Here is an 18057-nt window from a genome sequence, read left to right on the forward strand (position 1 = left end):
TGAGGAAGAAGAGATTTCCCTGTACTAAACAAGCTTCATTAGGCAGATGATGATTTCTCATCAGTTTTCTTACCCAATCCATCCCTTTTTCGTTCTGGTATAGCACCTAGCAAGGGGCTTTATAGCCTAGGACTTTGAATCCAACTCGGACAGGACTGAGTGGATCATTGGGCTAGATCTTCAGCTGGCAGAGCCATTGACTTTAATGGAGGCTGCCAACTGATACCATCTGTGTTTAGGGGGGAGAAGCACGTGGTATGGGGCCAGGTGTCGGGCTGGGGCTCATCCCCTCACAGGGGTGTGTTGGGGAGGGCGTATGGGACTAAGTCCCGAACCTCGGTAGGTGTTCACTGGGCGAGGGTTGCCAGGGGACCACCCAAAGACTAGTCCCGGGAGGGGCACAACTTTATCAGAGTAGGCCCCGCCCCTCTCAGCAGTTCCGGCGCGGGACCGGAAGTGACGCTGCAGGGGCTGGGCCGGGAGGGCTAGGTGCTGATCTGATGACGGTGGCCGCGGTGCTGTGCTGATGTCCCCAGTTTCCTCCGTGTGCGCCCCAGGTAAGGGCCCTTCTTGGCCTGTCCGTGCCCGGGCGGGGCGGCAGAGCGCTCGTGCCCCGGGACTCTGGGCCCGGCGGGCGCTACATGTTCAGTCTCGTAGCCTCGATTCGCTCCGCCCGGTTACCGGCCACAGCGGCTCCCTGGCTCTCGAGGCCTCTGTCGGCCCAACTGCCTGGCACTGGTCAAACCGGGGGCGGCGGTGCTGCTACGGCCGCTTTGTGTCGGGCAGGGCTGGACCTCCGTGGGGGGCGGGGCCGGACCTGCGTGTGCGAGCAGCAGAGGGGAGCTGGGGAAGGGTGACCTGTCTGGGGTCAGTCGCTCCTCGCGCCGGCTGCTGCTGAGGAAGCGGGGAGGGGTATCGGGCGCTGACCGCCTGGTACCGGAACTGCTTGGAGCCCAGCTGCAGCAGGAGGGGCCGGAGCTGGCCCTTGTTTTCCGAGAAGCTGTTCCTAGCGTTAAACTACGGTGTGTTGCGGGACGCACTGTCTAGTGTATGGCAGCAGCGACGTTTAAATGCTTCTCCTGGCACCCATGCCAGCTGACTCTGAGCTGGGTAAACAAGCGGCCCTTGCTGCTTCACAACATCTCGGGGGTCATCCGTGTCATTCTAAATAGGTTTCAGCTGCATCCAAACTTCATAAAGATTTTTCCTGCCTATAAGTAATAATCCGAGACGTACTCTGCCGATTTACAGAAATGCAAATTTGTAAAATACTAGCCGAGCCTGTTTTGAAAAATGTAAAAACATTTCAGTAAAGTTGTTGGTCATGCCAGATGGCTTGGCTGTCTGCAGAAACGAACATCTTTGTGTTTGTATTACTAAAAAGATCTTATGATTTTTTTTTTAAGCAATGAAAGAATTTTAGAAGTACAATTTGCTTGTCACTTCTTTTTGTTTTGATTACTCTCTTGCACTTCACACCTTGGACAATGAAAATAAAAAATAACCATTTTCCTGCAATTCCTGCTGTGATGTTTTGGTTTCAAGCACCAGTGCGGACTGCTAAAAACAAATGTTTTAATTAGACTTAAAGAAAATTGTGGAAACTGTACTGCACATTTGTAAAAGTTAGCTTTTATAGAACTTATATTTTGGATAAAATGTGAGGGGAGTTTCGTAAATATCACTTCTGTTTATTTTGGGGGAAGGGAGAGTGAGAGGAGAGAATGGAACAAGTATAACTAAGGAATAAAGTTGTACTATGTTTGAATTGTTTAGGCAGACTCTTAACGCCAATGGGTGCTACTACCCTAATATACTTCAGCCCTATCATCTTCTCTTTCCTTGTCTCTCCAAAGCTATGTTAATGTCTTCCTTTACACTTAACTTGCTTTAATTTATTTTGTGTAAATTGAAGTTTTATTATTCACCTGTACTTTGCAATCATGGAAAATCGCTAATTCTAAATCTTATTTTAATGTTTTGTTGTGTTAGTGAAAGTGCAAAACTGTGTTGATCCTTATTTAAAGTCTAATCTAGCGAAACAATATACCCTTGCTTTTAGTGTATGGTTTATGTATTGTACTAAATCAGGTGGTAATAGGCTAAAGATATTTGAGTTTAAGGCCAGAAAACCTTGTTCAACGCTTCCTGGATTTGACTGAGCCGTATCTCTTCATTCCAGTTGCCCATTTTATTTGAAAAATTGGGCTAACTCTTAACTGCTTTATTTTTTTAATTTTTGGAAATATATTAATATTCCGGAAAGTTGGTGGGAACATTCTAAGAGCTGATTCTACTCCCTCTCACTTCAGTGGGAACTGGAATTAGTCAGCCCGCTATGGAAATATTTCCAGTGGGTATTGGGTGTGTAGTTCTTGAAACAATGTGTCTTACTAATGGTTCAGTTGTCGTCTGAATCAAGGCTTGTACTCAGTTGTTGTAATTACTATAATTTTTAATAACAGCAACTGCAAAATGGAGCAAGATAGACTCTAGGACTGGAAGGGACCTCGAGAGGTCATCGAGTCCAGTCCCCTGCCCTCATGGCAGGACCAAATACTGTCTAGACCATCCCATATAGACATTTATCTAACCTACTCTTAAATATCTCCAGAGATGGAGATTGCCTAGGGAAGTTGTGGAATCTATTCCAGTGTTTAACTACCCTGACAGTTAGATAAATTCCAACATTCAAATATTTTGCCTCCTCTCTCTATAGATGTATAAAGCTTCAGTCTTGTTAACACTTGTGCATATGCTTAGGTTTACTGCCATGAATAGTGCCATTGAAATCAATAGGACAGCTTCTTAATAAACAGTTTAATGTCTTAGAATGAAACTAGTACTTGTGTTTTAAAAACAAACAATTATTTCAGTTACAGCAACTGAGGAGTGGACCTTCCTGTTTGCTTGCCATACTAGATGGGGCACCAGGCGTAGTAACCTTCCCTCCAGAAAAACAGCAACAGCAGCCTGAGAGGGGAGATTATGGTAGTCCGCAAGCCTAGGGTGCTCTTTACCAAGGCAACCAGCATCATTAAGAATATTGGTTGTAAATCATAGCCCTCCTTGTCTCTGGATTCAGAGACACCCACCTGGAGTGCTCCATCTTCTTATTGTCTTTGGACATGCAAAGCAAGCTACCATTTCATCCTTAGAAGTCGTCTAGACAAGGCAGAGTATTTTTTGAAACCTTTTGCTGTAGCTGCTCGCTATGGAGTATATTTTCTGTGAATAGAGAAATTTATTTTGTAGGGCTCACGTTGTTGCACCATTCAAGAGAACTAAACGCATTTATGACATCTTAGACTATTCTGGTATAACTTTTCTGAAGTAATAAGAATTCTAATATTGTTACAGATCAGTCATGTCATCCTTTCAAGAAGCTCCATCTTCAAGTAATGCTCTGCAGACTTCCAACTTTGCACATGTGATCTTTCAAAATGTGGCAAAAAGTTACCTTCCTAATGTACACCTTGAATGTCATTACACTCTGACCCAGTATATCCAACCACACCAAAAGGATTGGGTTGGTATTTTCAAGGTAAGCAAGTTTGTAATTTTTCAATAACTGAATATTATTGCATTCTAAATTACTGATTCAAAAAATAAACTCTAAAAGCTCTTTGAAATGTTTGTGGGATAAATCCTGGTGGTGATAGCTCTTGATGCTTGCAAATTAGTGTCTTCTCTTGGTTTTCAAATATGCTCATTGAAATGCAGGTATTCTAAGTGAGCTGGTAGCACCATCTATTATGAAGGAAGCACAGTGCTTTCTGTGATAAGCAACTGAAACAGAATCTTGTAATTTTGCCAAACTATAACTGTTTGAGATGAAATTTTCCATGCTGTATGTCTTCCCAAAAAATTAAGCTTGACGTGAACTTCAGCCAGGGGTAGGAAGAAAAATGTTGTCTTGCTATGTTAAATTCTGGCAACCTTTTCTTTGAGAGACTCTAGTGCGCCCATGTTTCGGAGCAAAGAACATGAAACTTGGAAGGGGTGTAGTCTCTGTTTTAAGGATGTGCCTTTTGCAGTCTCTGTGAAAATCTGCCCAAATTTGGGCAGATTTATAATAATGTGAAAAATCAGTTTGCACATGCTCAGTAGAGGTTTGCTAGAGCTTTGTAGCTCAACTACCCGATGATTCTGTCCACGCTGAGCAAGCTCCTGCAGAGGACTGAGCAGGAGTGTTCTAGTAATAGAAACTTCAGGTTTCTGTGGGCTGGTCAGGGAACTGAGAGCAAGGACTGTCTCCCCTGTGCTCTGATTCCCTCCCTTGGCATGTAGTAAGAAGCCATTTGAATGGAATGGTGGTGGAAGGAATTGAAGGTGAAGGGGAGGAAAAGAGAGTGGGAGCTGGGGTAGTGGGGAGACTGGCACTGGCTGGGCAGGAAAATTAGGAGTGGGAGCCTGGTAGGGAGAGCCTGAAACTGGATGAGGAGTGTGGAATGGGGAACTTGTTGGGAGGTGGAGAGACAAAGCTTTTAAGGAGATTTGGTGTGGCAGCAGAATGGGGACTGGTTGGTCAAAGAGACTGGGACAGGGAACCTGGAGGTGAGGCACTAAGATTGGATAAAGAACTTGGGGAGGGAGACAGGTACTGGAAGCCAGTGGGATGAGGAACATGTGTGCGGGGACATCTGAAGGGGAAGATTGAATGAAGAGTCAAGAGGGGGGAAGTGGGACTGGCTAAGTATAGACACTGGAGACATGGAGCCAGGGGAATGGAGGGAGACTGGGCAAGGGGACTGGGATTGGAACAGTGGGGGGCAGACTGGGACTTGGAGTCCGTAGAGAAGGACTGGATGAGAAGGCTGAAGACTGGACATTTAGACTGAGAAAAGGAGCCGGGGAGGGGGCAGGGGCGGGGTAAGAGAATGGACTAGAATAGTGACAAGTTGGAGAGGACACAGGAGAATGTGTCAGTCTTGGGGGAAATGGCAGATGTACGTGTCTACTGGAGAATGCTCCCCTCCAAAGCCTAGAGTGGAACCCAAAATTCTTGCCTCCCTATTCCTCTATCAGCAGATATTTGTGAAATGTGTGGGAAAATGTCTCATCCCTCTCAAATGCTGGTCCAAATAGAGGATTACAACCCACGATTGCTATCAGTTACTCTGCTAGCCCAAGTGGCAGGATCTGTGCAGTGGATCTAAAGGTTCCAATCCTGATGATGACCTATGTGGATGTCAATATCATGCCCCATGATGCAATTTCTGTGTGTTTTGTTGTTGTTTTTCCATATGATGCCACATGGTGGAATTGTTTGGTTTTTTGGTCTGTTTTAAAAATAAAAAAATTATGAAGTGACAAACACAACCTACGTCAAAAGGACATTGAGCTTGCAAGAAGCAAGAGAAGTTAGGAATAACGTAACTCTTACATCTGTGCAACCTTAATTCAGTCCCTTTGAGCGAATGCATTATAAGAGTCTTCCAGTACATGATCATATACTATATTTTCCACAGGATTATTAACTAATTCATGTGCTTTTCTGTGGCACGCATCGTAGTATCTGCTTCACAAACAGGTCTACTGAGAGAAATTTGGGGTTCTGGTACATCATATTGGCTGGGTCCCCATCCTCTCCCGTTTCATTTTATTTACACAGATGTTAGGCATTTTGGGAGGGCTAAGGTACTACTTTTCCCACCCCACCCACGCCAAGCCCTGTTCACAAACATAATCTTCATAACACCCCTGTGAGGTGATACATGTGGGCAGCTGAGGCACAAAGTGGTTAAGTTCAAAAGTATTTGTTGTCAGGGAGGTGTTGTCAGAGGTGCTACCGGTATGGTGCTCTGCTCTGCTCTCTCCTTGTTGGTATCACTCGGCTGTGTGCGTGTGTTCCCTCTGTGTGCTGCCCCAGCTCTGTGCAGATAGCTGACACAGCAGACCCGAAGAGAACCCCCAGTGACCACAGAGTCTAGTAAAGTACGAAGGCACGTCGGCCAGGTTTATTGCCATATTGGATACAATAATAGTTCCCTGTAGGTTTCTTAGGCCTTGGCTACACTCACACTTTACAGCGCTGCAACTGGGGTGTGAAAAAACACCCCCCTGAGCGCTGCAAGATACAGCGCTGTAAAGCGTCAGTGTAATCAGGGCAGCAGGGCTGGGAGCACGGCTCCCAGCGCTGCACGCTACACCCATAAGGGATGTGGTTTACAGGCAGCGCTGGGAGAGCTCTCTCCCAGCGCTGCCGCTCTGACTACACTCACACTTCAAAGCGCTGCCGGGGCAGCGCTTTGAAATTCCAAATGTAGCCATACCCTTAGCCTAAGTCAGGGCATACTACGAATATGTACCCACGGTCAAAGGACTCGGCTCAGTCAGTGGCGGGACTTTCCACTGCCCCCTCGGCCGGACAAAGACATCGCCCCAAGGATGCATTCTTATACACAGGTACAAACAAGTTACACATCACTCCTGATGTATTGAGGTACAACCCTTCTACGTAGTAAGGTACAACCCCTCTACGCAGTAAGGTGCCGCCTCTCACCTTGTACATGTTGGTTTGAACAAAACAACTCTATCCATCATATTACCCTCTTGCCCCTGTCATTGGGATGGGTCAGTCTGTTCCTTGTTATCTATGTGGAATGTGCAAGTATGTGAATGTTCTGATCTCTAGTGTTCAGTACCTTTTAGGTACTTATCTTCCTGCAGCATCAGCCCTTTCCTTGCCAGCTTCTGTGAGCAGGGCCTGCCTCTGGTTCACAGCTTCATTTTGCTTCATGTTAGCAAAGTCTTGGCCATTATTTTAGTTCAGGCCTCAGGTCTCATACTGGGCCTTTATCAGGGCCTTCACTTACTACAGTATTCACTAATTCTTAGTGCCTAGTCTAAGACATGTTTAGCATAATGTAGCACTGTTTATCTTCAGAGCATAACTCCCATTGACTTGGGTTGCAGATGCAAGTGCTCAGCACTTCTGAAAATCAGATTCCTGGGTCTCAAGTCAGAAACCCAGAAAATGAGGAACGCGCAATTAGTACCACCACTTCTGGAAAGTTTGGTTTATGTGACTTGCCCAGGATCATATAGGAATTCTGTGTCAGAGGCAGGGATAGAATCCAGTTTTCCCAAGCAGCATTCAGCATTACCTTAACCAAGAAATAGTCCTTTCTCTGCCTCAGTCCCCTACCTCATTTGCCTTTCTAAGTTCTGCAACAAACGAGGCAGGAATCCTACAGACAATAGTTTTGCAACCCTGACTCATCCTCAGAGCTAGGTCCATTCTGTATGCTTTTTCCATAGATTGTTATCTGTGGACATTGTACAGTCCACTGTCTGCAGCGCTGAAATGAAATTGCTACAAGAATTATGCAGGAGGAGTACATGGTTTTATAGGGGAGACATTTTTCTTAAGCACACATTTTGTAAATCTGTAAAGTTTGGGGCCAGGAGGGAATCAAAGTATGATTTCAGTCAGCTGAGTGTACATGAGGTAAAATGCACATCCATTTGAAGAATGGAGGTTCAAGCATTCCACTAGAATTTCAAAAGAATGTTGTTTTAGTGAAGAGGATAATAGGATTAAAATACTTTACTAAAAGCCTGCAGTAATAGGCAGTGACTTTGTATAACAGAGTTTCATTTTGTTTTATAAATTAATTACTATGAACTCAAATTTAAAGTTGTGGGACATTTTTGAGGCTGTAATTGATTATGGGAATATACTACTACTGTAAAACTTTTGAATTTAAAGAAAATCTTTAAATTTTGGAGTTGGCATAATTTTTTAGATGAACTGGGAAGAAACAAGATAACCCACATATAGTCCTGTCATTCTTTTGAAGTAGTTGGAATTTAAATTTTAAAAACGGATGTTACATGCATCTGGTAAAAATCAGGGCGGCAGTTACTATACATTCTAGTATCCCTGTTTAAAAGAGAAAAAAATTCCAAATCTAGCCCCGTAACATTGGTTTGTTCTCCTTTTTAAACATTCTTTGCAGTAAAATGAGAAGCTTTTCCTGCTGAAACCACCATTATTGATACAAGATCAGACTCTATACTGGGGACAAAGATTATAAACAACTGTTAGAGATTGATTATGCCTTGGAGTTGCTGGGAAAATTGATTATTATTTGGGGTTTAGAAAGGTGAGTAATAGTGTGAAGGATATGAAGCATGCCTAGTGAAGTGGTCTTCAAGGGATTCTGATCTCACTAAATAACAAGAATGATTAAAGTCCTATGTAGTGGTCTTGATATTGTGTCTAAAGAGAATCAGACTTCTGTCAGTGACCTCAAAATGTAAGTTTGTTGGTGGTAAATGTAGAGGGATGGGAAGACCTTTGCGTTTTGTGGAGGAGAATGAATTGCTTAAAGGCCAAAACTGTTCAAAGTTTAAATGAATTCTGTCTTTGAGTGTTATGGGAAGTTATTGCTGTTGCACCAATGACAGTTGTGTGTCTGTATTAAAAACAGACAAGAGGTCTAGTGGAATTTTCATTTAGTTCAACATAGGAAATTACAGGGGAATGGATGAGGGACCTGACTAAGATCTAAGGGCTGTATACACTATGGGAGTCACAGTGGCACAACTGCAGCTATGCCACAGCAGTGTAGATGCTTCCTGTATCAATGCAGCTAATCCACCTCCCCGAGTTGGCAGTAGCCCTGCCTGACCATGGGTTAGGTCAGCTTAACTACAGTGCTCAGGGATATGAATGTTTCACATCCCTGAGTGACGTAGCTAGGTCAATGTTCATTTTAAGTGTAGACAAGGCTTATGTTTGTTTCCACATACTGAGGTGAGTTGTGGTATCTTGCCATATTTTTTCCCCCATCTAAATGTGTCAACTCCTTTTGGGGACAGTGGAGGTGAGGGGCACAGTTTTACAATCTCTTTTGTCCTTTGCTGCTTCTGGTCACGTATATAAAGTTTGCTCAGTGTAATGAAGTTTGTGCTAATTCCTTTAAGGCCTTCGTTTTAGTCCTTGCCCCTATGCTTTTTGTCCCTTTTAGAATTCCATCCTTAAATGCAGTTTTAAACTGATTCCTTTCACAAACAGTCAGTTTCACCATTTTGTGTGTTGTATAAGGCATTTGTTTTCTCAAGCTCCTAGCCTGGGTTCTCAGACATCCTCCTGGAGAGAACCACAACTTAAGTGTTTTATCTCTCCTTGCCTTTGGGGTTGCAGGACATTGTTGTAGCAACTATAGCAATTGCTTACATGAATAAGTAATGTTTAGGGGGGACTAAATATATTTCTGTCCTTAATGCAATAAATGTATTGTCTTTTTAAAATTAATCACTGTTTTCTCTTCATTTTGTTCTTTTCTGTTCCTCTTTTGTGCATGCTGCTTGTTTCCATCTTTCTCTAGGTATTCCTTTTTCACTAAAGGGCTGCTGATGGTGCCTGGCTTCTGTTGACTTACGTTATGGAGCAGTGGCCTGAAAGGGAGGCAGCTAAATTGGCTGCAGTTGCAGCTGCTTTTATGGGCATTCTGGCAAGGATATTTGAAGTAGATGGAAAAAGAGGAAGGGCCAGCACCATGTTACCTATCAGTTCTTGGTTAATCACCAGCAGGTGCTTTCCGAGCCACCAGTGGTTAATAGATAACAGTTGGGGAACTGGTGTCCTAATTAATTTATACATGAATTACCTTGCCTCCTGAATTTAGACTCCTAACTTTGTTTGGACAGGTTATTACATGTTGATCTAGGCTGTTCTTTAATACTGATTTTTTTTTTTTTTTGACTGGCTTTCTCCCTTTTCTTCAAAAGTAAATTTTTATTTTTCTGTTTAAAATTTGACCTTTTCAGCACTAACATCTAAGGCGAGTGTGTCTGCCCCTGGATAAATTCAAAGGCTTACCATGGTTTGTCATTCAATTTTCTCTTTCTGTTCTATGCTTAAAACTTAGACCAAGCATCAATATTTAAATTGGCATTAGTGTCAATGCAATACATGAATTTATCTGTAACTTAATGCTTCAGAGAGAATTGGAAACGAGATCATTTGTTACATCTGAGCTTCTGAAGACTCAAAACCAAGCTATAACAGGAGTATTTAGTGGTTTTTTTCTTTTATGTTTATGATCTGTACTTCTACCAAATAACACAATTTTGTGTTTCAGTGCACACGCAGAAATGTTGCCTCTGATTTCTCCATAATGTCCTAGTGGTGTATTTAGAAGATGATCACATTAGGTTGTCTTAAGTACCTAATTTTACTCACTCACTCACATCTGAGCATCTCACAATCTTTAACTTATCTTCACAACACCTCTGTGAGATAGGATAATGCTTTTATTCCCCTTTTACAAATAAAACTGAGCCACGGAGACTCCAGGCATCTTGCTCAGAGGAACAGGGAACTGAACCAAGGTCTCCTAAGTCCTAGGTTAGTGTCCTAACCAATGGACCATCCTTCCTCTCTTCCTTATTGCTTTTCTTTATAAATAGTTATAAATAGAGACAAAGGTAGGAAAACCTTAAAAAGTAAATTTATTCACACATCTAGCATATAATGCTGTGGACTAAGTAAGAACAAAATCCAATGTGGGGACTATTTAATTAAAAAAAAAAAGTTGAACCACCTACATATTATAAGAGAAGGGAAATACTCTGCATATACACAAAGTGACTTATTAGTAAGGCTACGTTTTAGTAATGATTATTTTTAGTAAATGTCATGGACAGGTCACAAGCAGTAAACAAAAATTCATGTCCGTTACCTGTCCATGACTCTTACTACAAATTCCTGTGACTTAAACTTGTAGGGGGGGGCTCAGGAGGGCAGCTCGGAGGGCACCACTGGTGCTAGAGAGGGGAGGGCAGCCCAGGGTGTGGAGGAGGAATCTACATCCATGTGTTGCGACAGGGATGCCTTGAAATATTTCTGCAGGATTGACATTGCCAGGATCAGATATTCACATATACTTGAATTCTCACTGATCAGGTATGCAAAAACACAGTGAAGTTAGACAACTGGTACTCCTGGGGGTATTCTGCAACAAAAAATTAAATTCTGTGCACCATATATTAAAATTCTGCATGTTTTATTTGTAAAAATAATGCAATAGAATTACTCTGGTTTCAATTATTTCAGTAACTTAAACTACAATACAATGAATGGAGAATGTGAGTGGGGAGCATTGGAAGAAATCCCCAAACCCCCTTGCCTAATAGTAATGTAACTAGGTTTGACCCTTTATTTCTAGTTATTAGTCAAAAAAAAAATATGCAGCCATATGCTCAGTGTTACATTGTAGGCAACTGAAGAGCAAGTGAGGGCTGGGGAATCAAACTCAATATTTATATTGGCTACTGACCAGCTCCAGAAAGGTCAGTAGCAAACAGTTCATGGAGCACATTTTGATAGGAAATTTTTTCAGTCCAAAAATTCAGACCAGTTGTAAACACTAAATCATCATAAGCATTTATAAGGTCATACTGTCCTGTACACTACTCTGGCAATGTAAAGGTGCCTTGAAACTCTTACGCCTGTTCTATACTCCTGAGGGAATTCACAAATACAATGGGAACAATTCACTAAGCAGGCAGGCTTCTATATTCTGCTCTGACTGAGGGGACAGATCCTGCCCCATGCCTGCCTGCCTCAGAAACATCCCAAAGCCCTGCCCCTTCATGCCCAGCTTGCTGCATTAGTGAGGGAGAGAGTCTGTCTGTCTGACTCTCTCTCTCTCGTACATGTTTGCTGGCCCCCAGCGGTGATTTATGTCTCTACTGGCTGCTCTGGATGCCCAAGCCAACCTGCCTGTGCTACTGGGGAGGGCCGGGTGACTGCTCTTGCACCTTCCCTTTGCTTCCTCATCAGATGTAATTTTTTTGCAGGGGACATGAATGCTGCACATGTGCAGTAACACAATTCTCCTAGGAATAAACTGAAAAGTAAGGCAAGATTGAATATTATATAATAAAGGTTTGCAGAAGACTTTGAATCAGCTACAAGCCTATTGCATCTACAGTGGAACTATGTTCTTAAAATATTTTGCTGGCTTTTCCAGATTTGAGTGAAGAGGCCCACACCAAGGCTTCAGAATAATAAGAACATTGACGTGATTTTGTATGTCACTGTACAAAGAAGCTTGGCCTCTTGAAGTGCAAATAAAGGCTTTAGTGGGTGACCATCCTTTGTTGCCCAGCTTCAGTTCTTGTTTCAGACTTCGAGGACTTTATACCAACCTTGACTGCTCATGCCATCTATAGGTCAAATCCTAGCATCTGAGCAACATTTTGATATCTTGAATAGCATGATGAATATTGATTTTCATGCTGCTGCATCACCTACGTATAGACTGAACCATGGATCTCAGCCTTGGGGTCATGACTTCAAGGTTCGTCATGAGAGGAATGCAGTGGGGTAGTTAGCAAAATCTCTCAGTTTTAAAAATGAGGGGAAAACTGCCTTATCCCACTAGAGAAGCATTGTAATGTCTCGGCTAAACTGATGCTGTTTCTCTCCACTTGCATCTCCTCTGAAGAAACATCTGATTTGGTAGCCTGAGGGACAGCGGAGGAAATGGCTTCAGACTCTTCCGCTACAGGATCTGAAATTTTTCCTTTTTCTGGTAGAGAAAATGGATAATGTAATACCCTTTAATGTGGAAATGACTAAGGACATCTGGACTTAACTAATAGTGTCCTTGAGTTGAATTACATACAATATTTTTCTTCGTCATATAGATGTATTAGTTTTCTTAAACTGGTTACATTTGATAAGAGAAGAGTGGAATAGTAAATAGGGTCAATCACTGACAGAAGCAATAGTAGAAGGAAAAGAATGTATTATGCTACTTTGCATATCTATGAAAATTAATAGAAGTTTTCTCTTTCAAGTAAGAAGAATTCATGTACTATTTTTTTTGGGGGGGAACTACTTTTTCATACTTATGTTTTAAACTGATTATTATGCAACTTTACTGGTAAACCAGAAAGACAAATCTGATACATCATGATGTTTCTTTAGCTGATGCACATCTACCAATTTTTTAGCAGTAAGGTTGTACCTTTATTTTGGCTTATACCTAAAAAGGTGGGGAACAATGTTTCCTCTCTCTTCCATTCATGTGCAGAATAAATTGTATGTGCATCGATGTATATGCAGATGTGTGCTGCCAGTAGCAACAAAAAAACCTAGATATATTTTTAATAAGTTACCATAGGGATAATTATTACTTCAGCCAGGACAAGTTAGGCATTTTAGAACTCACTACTCAAATAATTAAATTTAAGTGTAAGAAATAAAAATGATCAAATGCATAGACCAGTCAGAACACTAAAAGAACACTTTGAAATTTACAGAGAATATATGTGCATTGCAGGAAGTACTAAGAAGTAGTAATAATACAAATGTGTGTGAGTGAGTGACCGACCTAGAGACACTGTGCTGGTGGGTGGGGAAGTTTGAGAGACGCTGTGCACTCTCTCTTTAAAGCACTCACTGAAAGCTCTCCTGCTCTGTCCTGAGCCTTGTCTCTTCTCCCTCGTTCTGTGGAGAAGAGGTACATAGAGAGAGAGAGACACTGTGTGAGCTGAAGTCTCAGAAACCGTGCAGTGCCTCTAAGAAAGGCACTCTCACTATTCAGACCCCAGACTGCAGCAGCTCCGAGTCCTGAGCCAGACTGTTCCCTCTCCCCTGCTGTGCAGAGATGGGGTACGGGGTAGAGGAAGGGGGACACCCTGACACCAGCACCTCCCTTCCCCCCTGCTCTGTACAGTCACCAGAAGGGTCCCAGAGGCAGCTGTAGGATGGAGCAACATGGCTGCAAAGCGGTGGGGGTGGCGAGAGGGGCACCTGAACACATGCTGCCAGATGTGTGCGCTCTGCTAATCAACTGGGCGGCACTTGAATCTCTCCTGGGCGGATGCCCAACCACACAACTCAGAGGGAACACAGGTGGAGAAGTCTGGAAATGCCAAAGTATGTGTTGCTTATCTGTGGGTATGGTATTTTTACAGCATGTCCTCTATGGGTTATACAGCTGAATATATATAGCCAAAAAGTTATGTATAAATTGAGGAAAAGCCAACATGCCAATCTATTAGAATTCTTTGAGAGTGTCATCAAGCATGTGGAAAAGGGTGAGAATAGATATAGGGTACTTGGAGTTTCAGAAAGCCTTTCCCTTACCAAGTGCTCTTAAGCAACCTAAGCAGTCAGGTAAGAGTGAAGGTCTTCTCATAGATTTAACCAGTTACTAAAGATAGGAATCAAGGGGTAGGAATAAATGGTCAGTTTTCACATGAGGCTCCGTACGGCTCTGTAGTAGGACCTTTTCAGCATATTCATAAATGCTTGGGAAAAGGGGACAGATGGGGCAAAGTCTGCAGATGATACAAAGTCACTCAAGATAATTAAGTCCAAAGCTGACTGAAGAGTTACAAATGGACATCAGAAAACTAGTGTCTGGGCTACCACGTAGCAGATGAAACTCGATAAGTGCAAAGTAATGCACATTTGAAAATATACTCCCAACTATATGTACAAAATGACATTCATGAAAAAGAGATTGGCATTCTTGTGGATAGTGGTGGGAAAACATCTTCTCTGGGGGTTGGCAACCTTTGGCACGTGGCTCGCCAGGGTAAGCACCCTGGTGGGCCAGGCTGGTTTGTTTACCTGCCGCAGGTTTGGCCAATCACGGCTCCCACTGGCCGTGGTTTGCTGCTCCAGGCCAATGGGGGTGGCGGGAAGCAGGGGCCAGTACATCCTTCAGCCCATGCTGCTTTCTGCTGCCCCCATTGGCCTGAAGCAGCGAACCATGGCCAGTGGGAGCCACGATTGGCTGAATCTGCGGACGTGGCAGGTAAACAAACTGGCCCAGCCCGCGTGCTAAAGGTTGCCGACCCCGATCTACTCAGTATGCAGCAGCAGTCAAAAGAGCTAACAGTGTTAGGAACCGCTAGGAAAGGGATAGATAATAAAACAGAAGATATAACACCACCATGTAAAATTGTGGGGTGTGTGTATATAATATAATAGTGCAGCAAAGGGCAACAAAAATAATTAGGGGTGTGGAACAGCTTTTGAAATAAGAAGAAATGAAAAAGACTGGGACTATTGAGCTGAGAAGAGAGACAACTAACCAGGAATATGAGAGAGGTCCATAAAATCATGAGTGGTATGGAGAAAGTGAATAGGGAAGTGTTCTTTACCCCTTCACATCACACACACTAGGGGTCACACAATTAACAGGCAGTTAAGTTTAAAAACAAACATAAGGAAGTATTTCGCACAATGCAGAATCAACTTGTGGAACTCTTTGCCAAGGGATTTTGTGGGAAAAAAGTATAACTCAGTTCAAAAAAGAATTAGGGTATGGCTACACCTGCAGCTGTACAGTGCTGCCGCGGGAGTGCTTTGAAGTGCGTGTGTGGTCGCAGTGCCAGCGCTAGGAGAGAGCTCTCCCAGTGCTGCAGGTACTCCACCTCCCCGTGGGTATTAGCTTGCAGCGCTGGGAGCTGCTAATGTGAAGAAAGAATTTAGCCATATCTATTGCCTATACTGTTTTCTTTGAGCTCTGTGGAGGGCAACACATCTTAATTTTATAGATGGGGCACAGAGAAGTTAAATGACTAACTTAGAAACTAATGTGGCCTGCTGGATTATGGATGGAATTGGGAGTTGAGTCCTGGTTTTGTCACTGATTTGTTCAGTGGCCTTGGGCAAGTTTAATCTCTTGGAGCCTTAGTTTTCTGTCTGTAAAATGAGGATACTGATACCCAGCCTATTTGCGTGTTTTGACACATAGTTAAGGTTTGTAATACATTTTGAGATCTTTGGATGAAAAGGTGCTATATAACTTACTGAAGTAATAATAATATTAGGACCACACAGTGCAGCAGATCCAAGATTGAGTCAACATTTCCTGGCTCTTCCTCTTATTTAAATTGATAAATCACATCTCTCATGTGCATAACTTTAATAAATTCAGAGTTACTGTATACCTTGTAATCTTTTCATGGTTGGATGTGGCTGTTGGAATGTCCATATTGGATCATGACTAAGACTAAGATTTTGTCTCTGGTATTATTAAAAGTCACGGACAGGACGTGGCAATAAACAATGAAATCATGGAAATGGTGCACACAATAATGCAGCTTTCACTACGTCAGTACAGGAGCTTTTGAATTGCTATCAAACCTTATATAATTTTGACTACTGACATGATTATTTGTTAGAGTGTAAAATGGTCATTTACTAACCGCTTTCCATGATTCTGAAACAGCATGTTGTATATTGCAAGGTTGTCATCTTTGAACATCTGTCATCTCACAAGATGTCTTTGTAAGACTAAAATGATCTCTCTGCCTGCACTGTTAACCGGCAGTGATAAACACCTCAGAGCTATTACTGATGTGGAAAGCGATCTTTCCAAGTGCCACAATGTCAAGGCACTTCATTTCAGAAACTGCAGTGCTGTAGCTAAAAAGCATGGCTTTTGCCAAGTCATTGCCTTCAAACAAGGGAATAGACTGAAATACATTTAGTGATGCAAGGTCAAGAAGTTTGGCCTGATTGGGATGAAACACTTGGCAGGGTTTTAAAAAAGAAACACACAGTGGATTGACAAAACCATTAAGAACCAGTCATGGGCTTCAGTTTTAACACTGTTTTCGCAAAGGGCTTTCTTAGCTAACAGCCTGTCAGTTGTGCCACTGAAGGACTTTTCATAACTGGCAAGATCAGTCAAATCATTTGCCACCGTATGCAGTCTGATTTCTGGTTTTTCATTAGCAGTGAGAGTTGCCATTATTCTTGGTGCAAACGCTTCAATTGCTGCAGTATATCTACTTTTATTTCGGTTGATTTTGTTAAAGTGACTACATCTTAAACAGCTTCACACTCACTCTTCAAAAAATCCCACATAATCCTGCAGTTGCCTGGTATGAAAATGGACAGCTTTAAATCAGCTGTTCCACCATGTAATTACTGGAGAATTGCAGGCACTTTCCCTTTTTCCTGCAATGATTGATTGAACCATGCTTTGCAGGCAAGGCAGGCAGTGAATGCACGTTTTAGAGCAATGACAGGTTCATTTACTTTTCCAATTTTTTTTCTCCAGATATCGCCACCTAAGTTGAGATAATGTGCAGTGCATGTTATGTGCACTGCATTCAAAAAAACGCTTTGAGGCTTCATTCCCAGGTTTTGTTCGTATATTGGTAACCCTGTGTTACTTGACTGCACTCAGCAAGTTTACAGATGACACTAAACTTGGAGGAGTGGTAGATACGCTGGAGGGTAGGGATAGGATACAGAGGGACCTAGACAAATTAGAGGATTGGGCCAAAAGAAACCTCATGAGGTTCAGCAAGGACAAGTGCAGAGTCCTGCACTTAGGACGGAAGAATCCCATTCACTGTTACAGACTAGGGACCAAATGGCTAGGCAGCAGTTCTTCAGAAAAGGACCTAGGGGCTACAGTGGATGAGAAGCTGGATATGAGTCAACAGTGTGCCCTTGTTGCCAAGAAAGCTAACGGCATTTTGGGCTGTATAAGTAGGGGCATTGCCAGCAGAACGAGGGACATGATCATTCCCCTCTATTCGACACTGGTGAGGCCTCATCTGGAGTACTGTGTCCAGTTTGGGGCCCCACACTACAAGAAGGATGTGGAAAAATTGGAAAATAGTCCAGTGGAGGGCAACAAAAATGCTTAAGGGGCTGGAGCACATGACTTATGAGGAGAGGCTGAGGGAACTGGGATTGTTTAGTCTGCAGAAGAGAAGAATGAGGGGGGATTTGATAGCTGCTTTCAGCTACCTGAAAGGGGGTTCCAAATAGGGTGACCAGATGAGGGAGAAAATGTAGGGACACATGGGTGGGAGGGGTCGTCCGCCGGTGGAGCCAAAAAAAAAAAAAAAGCCGCTTGCTGCCGGCCGAGTGAAATATCAGGACAAATTGTGTCCCGACCAAAGATCGGTCGAGACGGAGGACAAACACCGATTTTATCGGCTACCCCTCTGATAATTGGGACTACTGGTGTCTGTAAAAGTTTCAGGATCAACCGATTAATTGTGAAAGTGGTTGTTTTTTGTTTGTGGCCCCCCCTCCCAGTGAATAAGGGAAAA

The 18057-nt window shown here is 42.9% G+C and overlaps 1 protein-coding gene across 3 annotated transcripts in view; it reads left to right on the top strand.

Moving 5' to 3' along the window:
* Positions 1–456: 456 nt before the first annotated feature.
* Positions 457–18057, top strand: part of TAX1BP1 (Tax1 binding protein 1) — a 78200-nt gene continuing 60599 nt past the window's right edge. For all 3 annotated transcript variants that reach the window (XM_030550848.1, XM_030550850.1, XM_030550849.1), the window contains exons 1-2: positions 457–557; positions 3361–3544. In XM_030550848.1, the coding sequence (XP_030406708.1) occupies positions 3368–3544 (177 nt within the window). In that variant the 5' untranslated portion in view covers positions 457–557; positions 3361–3367. The remainder of the gene's footprint in view (positions 558–3360; positions 3545–18057) is intronic.

Source organism: Gopherus evgoodei, chromosome 2 (assembly GCF_007399415.2).
Source record: "Gopherus evgoodei ecotype Sinaloan lineage chromosome 2, rGopEvg1_v1.p, whole genome shotgun sequence".
Classification (NCBI taxonomy): domain Eukaryota; kingdom Metazoa; phylum Chordata; order Testudines; family Testudinidae; genus Gopherus; species Gopherus evgoodei.